This window comes from Seriola lalandi, unplaced genomic scaffold, assembly GCF_002814215.2.
Source record: "Seriola lalandi dorsalis isolate HSWRI2012SDOR001 ecotype SW California unplaced genomic scaffold, Sedor1 jcf7180002054995, whole genome shotgun sequence".
Taxonomy (NCBI): Eukaryota; Metazoa; Chordata; class Actinopteri; order Carangiformes; family Carangidae; genus Seriola; species Seriola lalandi.
In genome coordinates, this window is record NW_019525544.1 from 525,852 (window position 1) to 539,050 (window position 13,199).

The 13,199-nt window shown below is 36.6% G+C and overlaps 2 protein-coding genes across 2 annotated transcripts in view; both read left to right on the forward strand.

The window, feature by feature from the left end:
• LOC111647420 (serine protease FAM111A-like) overlaps nucleotides 1–2,348 on the forward strand; it is a 3,645-nt gene extending 1,297 nt beyond the window's left edge. Inside the window, exon 4 of the mRNA XM_087171397.1 lies at nucleotides 9–2,348. Within this exon, the coding sequence (XP_087027523.1) occupies nucleotides 9–1,748 (1,740 nt within the window). The 3' untranslated portion in view covers nucleotides 1,749–2,348. The remainder of the gene's footprint in view (nucleotides 1–8) is intronic.
• A 4,570-nt stretch (nucleotides 2,349–6,918) lies between these two features.
• crcp (calcitonin gene-related peptide-receptor component protein) lies at nucleotides 6,919–10,860 on the forward strand. The gene is made up of 6 exons (XM_023397022.2): nucleotides 6,919–7,035; nucleotides 7,595–7,631; nucleotides 7,746–7,844; nucleotides 7,961–8,055; nucleotides 8,189–8,246; nucleotides 10,197–10,860. The coding sequence occupies exons 1-6, from the start codon at nucleotides 7,028–7,030 to the stop codon at nucleotides 10,341–10,343; spliced, it is 444 nt and encodes a 147-aa protein (XP_023252790.1). The 5' UTR covers nucleotides 6,919–7,027; the 3' UTR covers nucleotides 10,344–10,860.
• Nucleotides 10,861–13,199: the final 2,339 nt, after the last annotated feature.

Sequence of the window (13,199 nt, forward strand, 5' to 3'; positions counted from 1 at the left end):
TTGTTGTTGTTGCAGATGGGAGAGCTATCAGTTCACACTGTCCATGCAGCTTAATTAAAGATGAATGTTTAACTGTCAGTTATGTTAAAACTAAAACGGTGGACAAGCAAAAGCAAATTGGTAGTAATGGATCTGTTCGTCCACGTAGAAAGGCGTCATCTTGTGAGCTTGTGATGTTTCATGTTCTTACAATAGGAGGTAAAAATGTTATGAAAATCCTGAGAACCCCAGCACTAAAAGCAATCGTTCAGGAAATTACTGTTTATGCATACAAAGGTGAAAAGGTGAAGCAAGCTCTCAAAAGAGATGGTCGATTTCAGAAAACTATATTCAACAAGAACTGTGCGCTCTCTCACACAGGCACTCACGTGACCACAGAAATGTCCAATCTTGTTGATCATCTCGATGGTAAAACTTACAGGATCATACTGCTCAATAAGGCTAATCCACCAGAGAGTCTGCCAGGCAGTCTGGATGATGCTTACATGATGCCAAATGACTTTCAGAGATCTGAATCTGATGAAAAACAAGATCCTTCACAGCAGACTACCACAAGCAAGTCAGTGAAGAACAAATTCCCTAAACAGGAACCAAATCTAAATGGCAATACAGCACCAGAAGAAGTAATACGTGAAATACCCCACTCAGCGGTGATGCAGAATCAATTGTCTTTACAGTTTAAATGTGTGGTGAAAGGGAAGAAAACAGTTTCTAAGCTTTCTCGTGTGCAGAATCTCTTGCGGGTGGAGTATGGGCAGAATGTTCAGATGTGCACAGAAGTTAAAACGATGAAGAAACTGATGGATCTTAGTAATTCTGTTTGTCATGTGAGAATAAAAGGGAGCCCAGTCGGAAGTGGCTTTCTCCTATTTGACAAGTTCGTCCTCACAAACGGCCATGTAATCAAAGACATTTATAATGACAATAGGCAGCTTGATGTGGAGATCACTGTCCATTTCTCTTATGAAAGTCTAGACCCGATGGAGAAAGGACAAGAGTCAGGAGTAGTGGAAGTGGAAGAGGTCGCTGGCTTTGAATATTGTCCCGATGTGTCAGGGCACATGTATGACTGGGCTCTGTTAAGGCTCAGTGCTGATCAGAAGCTGCCTGACGGTCTGTTAAAACACTTTGGATTCCTTCCCCAAGGCGGTGGAGTTTGTATCATTGGGCATCCTTATGGTGGTGTGAAAAAAATAGATCCATGTGTGATTATTCCACCTGATAACCGTAACCAGGTTGTGGAGAAGAGTTACCATGAAAATCAAGGGCCCATTCATTTAGTTACTCGTCAGTTCTTTGAGGGAGTGGCAGAGTATGTTCAACGTAACAGTGAGGTTCTAACTTACCAGTCTTGTTTTTATCATGGCTCATCTGGCTCTCCTGTCTTTGATAAGTACTGTAGAGTTGTTGCAATGCATTCAGGGGGATTTACCTACCCCGATGCAAGAGGTGACATGAAGAGCGTAATTGAGTTTGGCTATCGTTTGTCTGACACTATTGAACACATCATTGTCCAGCTGGTGGAAAGAGGAAGCCTTGATGTGTTGAAGGCCTACCTCGCTTGCAGTTATCCGCACCACCAGGACATGATGAGCAGAGTGAAGAAACTGGTCGAGAGCAGAAACCTCACGGTATTTAGAAATACAGTCAAAAACTCAGAGGCCACAAATGATGAGAGTTTGAAGAAGTTTTTTGATTTCTTCTCTCAGAAAGAGGAACCTGTCCCGATGGACATTAGTGACGTGTAAACAGACACTGTTAACTACTGACAAGAAGATACAGTCACAGCAGCTTCAGCAGAGAGCAACAATAGCTTTCATGTCTCTTTTCATACCGGTATATCTGGATATTTTATTATAAGGCTTCCAGGGATTGGTGGAGAGATCTGATACAAAACTTAAATATCCACAATAACTTTTTGGATAAAGGGAGCTGTGTTTTCTCATAGTAATTTTTAGCCAGACGTTGGTAACTTTAACTGTTTGTTTTTGTTGATGCTGTACTTTTCATGTTAAAAAACAAGTGATTATGGTATCTTGTTTTTTAAACTGTCATGATGAGCCACAAAAATCCATCATTATCTACATTATCTAAATTCTTCCACTTGTACTGTGTCGTTGGACTTTGAGATTTTGATGTAATTTTTGTTTTTACATTTAAGAACAATAGAGTTATACTGGATATTGTATTTCGTTATGCTGTATGTTGATTGCTGTTTTGAATTTCTTGAAGTGAGAATTTCAAGGGATCTCATCTGATTAAAATTAGCTCATTTTTTTTCTATTTTATTACTCTGTAAGAAATCAATAATGATGACTGTCTGATGTTCAATTAAGTATTTTTTTTCATGTTTGGATTTTTGGTCTGTTTTTTATATATTCATTTCTTTTATACATAAAATTACAAATATATGAATGAGAGGTTAAATGAAGCAAACAAGCAATCAACTGTCAAAAAATGCCCAAAATAAATTACTTGGATCTGTTTGTAAAGCTCAAAACAGTCCTTGCTTTTCTCTTCTTGGAACCAATAATAATTGCATATGATATTATCTGATATTATAGCTATAGATAAATGGACAGGGGTGGCACTACTCCTTTAATTACACCATCACCATGTTTACTGATACCTAGAAATGTTTTTGGAACAACTGTCACCTGTCACACTTGAAATACAGGTTTTCTTTCTTCCTGGTTCTTGGTTTGTGCTTTCCTGCAGTGAGTCGGTTTGAACATTAGGTGGAGATATTTTGACAGGTCGCTGCTTTCCATCCTCAGTTTCCACAATGTCATGTCTTTCCTCCGGTCCACATTTATAAAATCCCAAAGCTGCCTGAAACAAGGAGAAGGCAGCACTAACCAAACATAACAGGTGAGTGTCGGACTGACAGGTAGGTCACAACCAGTCCGACACAAGCAAATCTACAGAAAACAATGGGGATGAGGAACAGGACATTAGTGACGTGTAAACAGACACTGTTAACTACTGACAAGAAGATAAAGTCACAGCGGTTTCAGCAGAGAGCAACAACAGCTTTCATGTCTCTTTTCATACCGGTATATCTGGATATTTATGTTGTTAAACACCTACGGCATGCAGGGATTGGTGGAGGGATCTGATACAAAACTTAAATAGCCACAATAACTTTTTGGATAAAGGGAGCTGTGTTTTCTCACATTGGTAACTCTAAATGCTTGTTTTTGTTGATGCTGTACTTTGTATAAGTTTCATGTAAAAATAAAAAAGGATCTTATTTTTTAAACTCTCACACAAAAATCTATTATCATTATTTAATGTCTTCCACTTTCCATTGTGTCTTTGGACTTTGATGTTTTGTTTTTAACATTTTTTTAACATTTAAAAACAATAGTTATACTTGATATTGCACTTTGTCATACTGTATCTATTATCTTGATTACTGTTTTGGATTGGTCTCTTGAAGTGCGAATTACAAAGAATCTTATCTGGTTAAAATAGAGTCTTTTTATTTATTATTATTATTATTACAATTAAGTAATTTTTTCATTTTTGGATTTTGGTTGTCTGTTGTATTCTTTTCTTTTATAGATATAAAATCATAAGTGCATGAATGAGAGGTCAAACATCAAATTGTCAGTTTAACTTACAGAATCTGTCACTTTGAATAACTCAGATTTTCTGCACTTTCTGTAACAGTTGATGCCTGATAGTGAAACATTCATGTTGTTTTTAAGTTATGCAATGCAGGAACTGAACTATGTGTTAAGATGCCAAATCCGTGATGCAGATTTATTATGCATGTATGTAATAGGACTGCACAATAATAATACACTGCTTTGCAACATAAATGACTTGGATCTGTTTGTAAAGCTCAAAACAATCCTTGCTTTTCTCTTCCTGAAACCAGTAGTAATTGCTGATATTAGTTCTTGAATCAAGCAGAGTTTGGTAGTAGGCTATAGAGAAATGGACAGGGGTGGCACTACTCCTTTAATTACACCATCACATGTTTACTGATACATGGAAATGTTCTTGGAACAACTGTCACCTGTCACACCTGAAATACATGATTTCTTTCTTCCTGGTTGGAACGCTGGGTGGAGATATTTTGACAGGTCGCTGCTTTCCATCCTCAGCTTCCACAATGTCATGTCTTTCCTCCGGTCCACATTTATAAAATCCCAAAGCTGCCTGAAACAAGGAGAAGGCAGCACTAACCAAACATAACAGATGAGTGTTGGACTGACAGGTAGGTCACAACCAGTCGGAAACAAGCAAATCTACAGAAAACAATGGGGATGAGGAAAGTTTTTATTTATTTATTTAATCATTCATTCATTTTTCTCTTAAACAAAGAAAGAGGAGAAGTAAAAGAAATCAGCTTGATGCCGTCAATGAACTTTTTATTATTCATTTTATTTACATGTCATTTGATATATTTATTAATTCATTCTTCTTCTTTTAATTTACCTATTTGACAGGTATGTTTCTTATTTGTCTTGATGTTTACCTCTGGATCTAAATGTTGCTGTTGACATGTGATGTGCATGTTCTTTTTTTGTAATTGTTACGAAAAGAAAGAAAATGGAATAGGCCTACAGTTTGCCTATTATATTAAAGGAGAGAGAGAGAGAGAGAAATCTGCCTTCCGTATCCGCCATATCCGTACCACACCCATATAGCCTGTAAGACGGAAAGCCCACGTGTAGAGCGACTCGAGACACACTTCAAACCCGATCGGCATCTAACTTTACACAAACAGGCTGTTTGGTAAGTTCAAAATAAATAAACAATATCTTAAACTTCACTGAACCAGCTAAAGAGGTCACAGGATGTGAGGTTGAGACAGGGCTGAACATTATCAACAGTAATGTAACATATCTGAAGCTATTTGGATAATGGTACATAAATGCCATATAGATATATTTATCTGAATTGAACCATTTTTAACCGACACACGACGCCTGGATAATAGTTAGACTAAAGTAATGTCAAATAACTTTTAAGTGTGATATTGATTGCTTGGATATGAGTTGCTAGGCCTATGTATAGACGTGATAGGGCCTCATGCTAGTGTTAAAATGTATAAAATCACCTGTTTCAATCTTATTACAATCTAATATAACCTACTTGTAGGCGTAATTATTGTGTTTTATTTGATTTTATTTTATACTTTCTTAGTAGTAATCTGTGTGGAAGAGCCTTTGCTTACATTAGATTTTTTTAAGTTTTGTGTCGTGGCACTAGAGTGATTCAGCACAAAGCAGTGCACCAATGAACAGACTGATGGCCACTTTATATTCATTGTTTTTTTTGTTTTTTTTATTGTGAAGTTCATCAGGATAAGTTTCTCAATGATATGAACACGATGAATGGTTATTTCTTGTTTCATATTTATTTTCCTTTTCCTGTAGGTAAGGATTGTAATCACCTCCTTTCAGCACTCGTTAAATTCAGCGGGAAACTTCACATTCAAAATGGAACCTAAGTCGAAGACTGAAAATAATGGATCAATGGACGAAACTGTCAAGGTACACAGAGACTTGTTTTTCTTTTATAATGTTGTAATTTACCATTTGATTCACCATTTCTTGTTCTTTGTTGATGATTTCTTTAATTTTCTAAAAATATGATAAAAATTTATTTAGTATGATTTCTCATTTCACTTTGGACAAGTTTGGGATTGCTTTAATACAATAAAAATAGTTTTAATGTAAATGAATTAAATGAGACTTAATGAAATATCTTGTCAGTTTAAGTTGTTTCATACAAATGTATACAACTTTTACCACAACATTTATTATTATTATTTACTTATTGACATGAGTTTGGTCATTTAATCTAGCTCTGTATCTCTTATCAAGGAAACAAATAGAAAATATAAAAATAAAAGTAACATGTCAAGAATTGTAAGCATGCATTTCATAATATATTTCTGTCAATTATCTCAAGAATAATACAGACGACCACAATGGGGAGAGCCATCAACCTCGTAATTTGCAACTTGTTGCAAAGGTTTGTCATGTTTTATTTTATATGTGTATTGGCAAATGAAAACTATACATGAAATAGATGACAGAGACTTATTTTTCTTTTGCAATAATTCAATTTAGCATTTGTGGCACAATTTGTTAATTGTTAAAAAACATGATAAATCTTGGTTTATTATGTTGTGAGTAAGTGTTTTTGTTTTACTTCTGCCTTGTTTTTGAGATAGCATGAAAAGTTTGGTATTTCTTCAATGGAATAAAAGTTGTTTTACTGTAAGTGAATTAAATGAGACTTCATGTTTTTATTTCTAGGGAGAGGAGTCACATGCAACACATTCTTTAAAGTGGGGCTCAACTATCAAGACATCCACATCTGTTACCTGCAACAAAGCAGGAACTGTTGAGGACTCCCTGAAAAGAAGTTCACAGTTTAAAGAATTAGCAAAAAAGAACAACGACAAAGAGCTTGTTGTTTTACCTCCTATTGTCAGAACATGAGAACTTTACTGATTATGCAAAAAAAGGTGAAAAGGTGAAGCAAGCTCTCAAAAGAGGTGGTCGATTGCTGAAAAAACTGTCACCTGTCTCACCTGAAATACATGATTTCTTTCTTCCTGGTTCTTGGTTTGTGCTTTCCGGCAGTGAGTCGGTCTGAACATTAGGTGGAGATATTTTGACAGGTCGCTGCTTTCCATCCTCAGCTTCCAAAATGTCATGTCTTTCCTCCGGTCCACATTTTTACAAATCCCAAAGTTGCCTGAAACAAGGAGAAGGCAGCACTAACCAAACATAACAGATGACTGTAGACTGATTTTGGCGATTCAAAAAATACCAAATGAAGGTGGGTCATAAGCGGTCGGACATAAACAAATCTACATAAACTAATGGCGATAAACACAGATTTTATTTATTCATTCGTTCATTCATTCATTTATTTTTCTCTCAAAGAAAAAGAAGAAGAAAATGACGCCAGTTGATGCAGACGGAACGTTTGGCCTGGACTACATTTTCTACACGGACACTTTTGGAGAAGCGACTAAAACCGAGACCCTGGCGAAATGGAAGTGTAAGATATTTGTTTATAGATTTTTAAGTCGTATGTGTTTACAGCGAGTTCATTTATCTACAGCTATATCTGTTAGTTTTAGCTGTAGACAAACATTGCAGTTACAAAGGTAAAATAACTTCGACTTCAGCTCGAGGGAAACAGGAGTGTGACGACACAACTGCCGTTAGACACAAAAATCTCTCTAAAGTCTAAAAACTTAAAATATGAATGGGCGTGGATGCCCTGGTGTGTTTATTTTCATAGGAGTATGTATGGTGAGGTACACACTGAGCTGCTGTGTTTTCAGTGATATGCATAAATATTACACTCAATGTAAAATTTAAGAGAATTTTCAAATTTGGCTTGGTGAAATATTAGGTAATCGATTAGTCATCGACAGGAAATTAACTTAAGTAAATTACAAACAAAATACTTGGGTTTTTTCTACTTTTCTCTGTCACTGTGCTGGTTATTGACATAAACATTGAGTATTTATGGATTTTGTACAATTGATTGAATGATCAAAATAGGTCAAAAATAAGCTTTGGTGCTTAAACATTTATTTTCTTCTTTTCAGGAAAAATTCTAACTCTGCTATGCTCAGTAACTATGAGGTAAGTTCATGTGTTTGCTCTCACTGTCTCACTGTGTTTTGCACTGTCCAGTCAAGAGATGAAAACACTTGTGTCGAGTGTCGCTTCAGATTTGTCTTTCTATGTTTTTCTCAGGTGTTCAAACTCCTGACAGACCTGAAGGAACAGAGGAAGGACAGCGGGAAGAACAAGCACAGCACCGGGCAGCAGAACTTAAACACCATCATGTATGAGGTCGGCTCACGTCCTCTCCCTCTCTTCACTGCCTTTAACTCGCTGTGTGCGCCTGTTGTTTCACACTTGCACTGTTACAAAAGCATGCCTACAGTTTGCTCTGCATCTCCACACAGACGCTGAAGTACCTGTCGAAGACGCCCTGCAGCAGACAGAGTCCAGAGATCGTCAAAGAGTTCCTCACCACCATGATGCCTCACAAACTCACAAAGTCAGTAAGATCTGACAGATGCATAGATTTCATGTTTTCGTTTGGTATTTACAAAGAACAAGATACACAGCATTTTTAAAACATCTGTAAAACATATACACACTGATGATATTCTCCCCGCTAATGTCATCAGGGCTGAGAAACTGCAGCTACTCAACCACCGGCCGCAGACAGCAGTGGAAATTCAGCTTGTGAGTGTTTTGCTTTTTACTGTCATCAATTATTATTATTACATGTTGCACTTTACCTGTCTGTATCTCTCTTATACACTACTGGTGACTTCCATGATTGTTTCACAAAATGACTGTGGTAGAAACAAGCAAAACTGCCATATACTAAGACTCACTTAAAGGATAAATCTGGTGATATTATTTTTGTTTTCTTTTTGTCAACATATCCTACAATAAGTCTAAAACCAACAATGAACTGAGCCGCACTGTTGCACTAGGTTACATGTTTCTTCATTACGATGAACATGGGCGGTGTAGTTTATAATGAGTCTATTCCATATATGTAGGAAATACTGATAAGAGCACCTAATGTGTATTAATTCACAGCTGAAAATAGTTCCCAACAAATGTACTATTTACTCCTGATTGAGTATAGTTTGCAAAAAACTACAAAAATGAAACAATATGTTTTGATCTGTTTTTGAAGATTTCAGTCTTCAGAGTGAAGAAATGTGCTTGGGCAGTGCCACAGACAGGATAGGGAAGTACTAGAAATGGACCAGGAAACTCTTAGATTTCTGTTTTTTTCATAGGAATGTTTGACAGTTAGGAAACATGGAATAACACAAGTCTTGTATATATATATATATATATATATATATATATATATATATATATATATATAATAAATCTATTTAGTTACAGCTCCATAGGCAAAGTAGTGCAGAGTCATTTTTGACATGTACTGTTCTGCGCATGGCTCCATTTATTCCATTAGAATAGGTCACTCATTAGTGTCACATTTAAAATGTATGAATCTGTGTCACTGATTGTATCATGGAGATACAACTTAACATGCACAGCTCCTACTCTCAAGCCATACATCACCAGAATCATGAATAGACTGTCAAGTCATCTCAGACTGGCAGGGTTTGATAAACACATGGATTCAACAGAGTTTAGGTTCCTGTTTTTAGGTCACCTCCTGCTGAATTTGCCAACATCTAAGTTATGAAGCCACACATTTGTACTGTGAGTAGTAGTTTGTTTGTTTCTCTGGCACAGCAAAATGTTTGAGTAATGATTAATGGAAACAACAGTCTCAACTCAAGCTCCATGTAGTAGCTCTTCTAGTGCTTTTCACCATATCACATGATTTTTCATCAGCAGATGGAGTTTGAGAGATGTCATGAAAATTTCAAATTTTTCTGGGAGCTTGAGGAACTTATTGTCCATGTTGAAAATTTGACCTTGTACTGTTCCATGACAACTGGCAAATTCCCTCTGCTGTAAAAAAAAAAATCATGTGACATGACTAAGAGCTCCAGAACAGCTGCTTAAAAGAGGGTGAGGTGAGATTGTTTTGTCAACTGCAGATCAATTGATTAAACACATAAAAGGTGAGACAAGTTCATGTGCATAGCATCTTACTGCATGTGTCACGCTACCAAAGTGCTTTACAGAAGGCAATGAAATGCATCAGAACAAACAGTTAAAGTTAAAGCTGCAACAACAACATTTAGCTATCATCACCTTTTAAGTTGTTACCAAGCTGTTGCTTATCCAGTATTCTCCAGTATACACTCACTTTTAGCTTTGTTTTTGTCTAATTTCTGAGGAAAATATCTGTGTCTCCAGCTGCTAAATGCTCCACTGTGTTCACCAACTAGTTGCTAACTGCTAGCAGGCAGTGTACTTTGGGTTTTTAGAGCTCTTCCACTTAAAAACGCACAATGAGAGTATTGACAGTTTGCCAAAACAAGAGAGATGTGGAGCCAGAGAGCTAAACAATGAGCAGAAACTTCAAAAAGTTGCATAAAGCCACGGAGAGCTGTAGATTCAGGTGATAGTTCTCTGCAGGTTCATCACTACAAGTGACTCTTTTCACATTGTTATTTGATGTATTATTGTTATAAAACTATCAATTAAATCCCTAGTAAATATGGTATTTAATTTTGTGTTTGTTTTCAGATGGTAGAAGAGAGTGAGGAGCGTTTATCGGAGGAGCAGATTGAGGAGCTCATCCAGACAGTCGCAGACACCCTACCCGGTGACCCTGAGCAGGAAAACGCAGCTCCAGCACAAGCAGAGATGGACGAAGGCGGTGAGCAGTCGTGACCCAGTGACAGGCCAGAAATGACCCACAGATGAAGAACAAGATTGTTACAGAAGTGGACTAGCTGCTTTTACCTGAGCCGTTTTGCATCAATGCTTGAACTGAACAACACGCCGACAGAAAAAGGATGCACAATGGCTGCCTGGCCGTGGCTGAGAGGACCTCATTACTGGAAGAAAACAAGCATGCTAGGATTTACATTTATGTTTGTACATCCAGTTGGATTCAGATCAAACATGCGCACACCTTCATAAGTACAGGTTTTTAAACAGTGAGTCACTTGTTTTGCATCTGAGTCGTCTAATTTGTATTTCACATCAGATAATGTTCATGCAGAGACAGTCTGCTATTAACCTGTTATGTTTTTGGTTTCTGACTTAATGTTAGTCACCAGTTTCTACCATGGTGATTTATGATTTCCAAAGCTGTAATATATGTCAGTAATGCAATTAAACTTGCATTGGTCAGACAGTATTATTAGAGTGGCTGTGTAATACAAAGAGAGACTGTAAGAACCAACATCATTGTCTCTTATTCGTGTGTTCAAAGCGTTATCTTTTTCAAAATGTGCTGAACTTTTTCCTGTGTAACAACATGAAAACTAACAGCTGAAATGTCGCTTTTTGTCGCTTTGAATGACGCAGTCAGCAGTTAACACGTTGTCATTTCAAAAAAGGCTGCAGACGTTCTCTGTTTGTAACGAAAATTAACATATGAAATAAGGACTTCTGGTTCTTTTGTGGTGCAGTGTGACGGACTGTGAAGTACTGGTGCTAAATTATGACTGATCTGAAACTGCCACCTTCATCTACAGAAAACATCTTCAGTGTCTCTTTTCTCTGTGTCATACAGTAGTAAGGAACATCCTAATGATCCATGTCGATTAAATAGAAATAAAAATTTAAAGTAATTGATCACAATTTAATTGGTAGCAAAGCGACGTTGTAAACAATGTCATATTGGTTTGCAGAGTGTGGCTAACATCTGCACTGCTAGCACCAGCATTCTTTACTTGCACGTACCTGTGCCGACTGTGGTTACGTGTTGCTCTAGTCGAGTGCTTATATGGCAGTTTATTGTGACACAGCCTACATACAATCTTACTTTCATTTTCTAGATCAAACTTCTGCCAAGCCACTTTGGTTTTACAAGGTTTCATATGTCACACTTTCTGCCAACTGCTGGGGTTAGTTACTTAGTTTGCCTGTATTGTATATTAAAAACACATCAGTAATTAGTTTAAATGACTAGCGATGGTAGCAATGTTTAATCATTTAGTCGACTAATCGCATACAACCCTCTATTGATTATTGGTCGTTCCATTTGCTGTAAATTTAGTTATTCTAGGAGCTTGTCTTAGATTTATAGTAGTAATCACTCGTGTTAGTAATTAGTTAAGCATCCTGACATAAAGTTATTGTAGTCATTTAGTTCAACAAACATGTTCCACACAGCTAGGTTTCTGTTTCTGTAACCCATCCGATCACACAGGATATAAACATGCACACTGATACATAAACCCACAAACCCCTCAGCTGCAGGCTCTGGATCAGCTGGTGTTTTCTTTGCTGGGATGTTGTAAAGTAACAGAGGAAGGATGTGCTGGTTAGACTCGTACTTTTCTGTTATAGGTTTCCTGTTTTTTTTATTACATAAGTTTCACTGTACTTACTTGGTACCTTTACAGGACAAGATACAGAGAGTGAACGTCATGGACAATGATTCTGTTCCAGCCAAAAGTGACTCCCGGCCATTGGTTGAGTTTGGAAGTGAACACATGAGGGAAACGTCTCTTAAACCATATGAAAGAGTAAATGCCCAGCATTCTCCAGTCTGAAAATTGCACAGACTATAAACTGTAACGTACTAAAGATATTTTTCCCACGTATTCACACGTTTTTATGTGACCTAACTATTAACATCAAGATACAGGCCTTGTGTGAAAACTGCAACCGCAGTTTTGTAATACTGAAATGAGTAGTCTAATTTTTTGATTTAGCTTCAATATTCTCATTTTCATAACTTTTTGGCAGACTGAGTCACTAAATTTTAGTTTCCTCATTGTGCAACATTTGATATGAATGTCATCACTGCTTACTTAACAGGGCCCCACAGAGAGGAGAAACAGGTGAAGGACTTCTCTGTACAATTTCAGTGTGTAGCTGCTTGTCTGACCTAATCCATCAGAAATGGGATAAATTTGCAGTTTTTGCCAATCAATCTGCACTAAACACCCCTTTTTGACAATGTCAAAAACATGTTTTTATAATTTTTTCCAAATTTAATAGAAACCAAACACTAAAAAACAAAGCCATTAAATCCTTTTCCGTCCATTTTCTGTAAACCTCCACAAGAAAATTGTGTCAAGGCATAGATGAGGGCAAGAGTATAAAACCATTTCTAAAGCTTTGAGTCTTCTCCTGTATTCAAAATCAGTATTAATAGAAAACAGTATTAATACCAAAATATGCTTAAAGTAGCAAAAGTAAACATACTCCTTTTGCACAATGGCCCATTTCAGAATAATGAATATCACTGGATTAAAGTTAGTTGTGCATTAATCTGTAAACATCACTAACATTGTAGCTATTGTTGTGGGGCTAACTTTAACCACACTATATACTGATGGGTAGATTAATCTATTTCATTATTAGGAATATTCATATTTTATATTTATAAATCTGAATCTGCAAAGTTACTAGTAACTAAATCTTTAAAATTAATGTAGTGGAGTAAAGATTTGCCTCCAAAATGTAGTACTCTAGTAAAGTACAAGTATCTCAAAATTGTACTTAGTTACATTCCACCACTACTTATTTCATTGATTATGTATTGCATTCCTAATTTATAAACTTCAG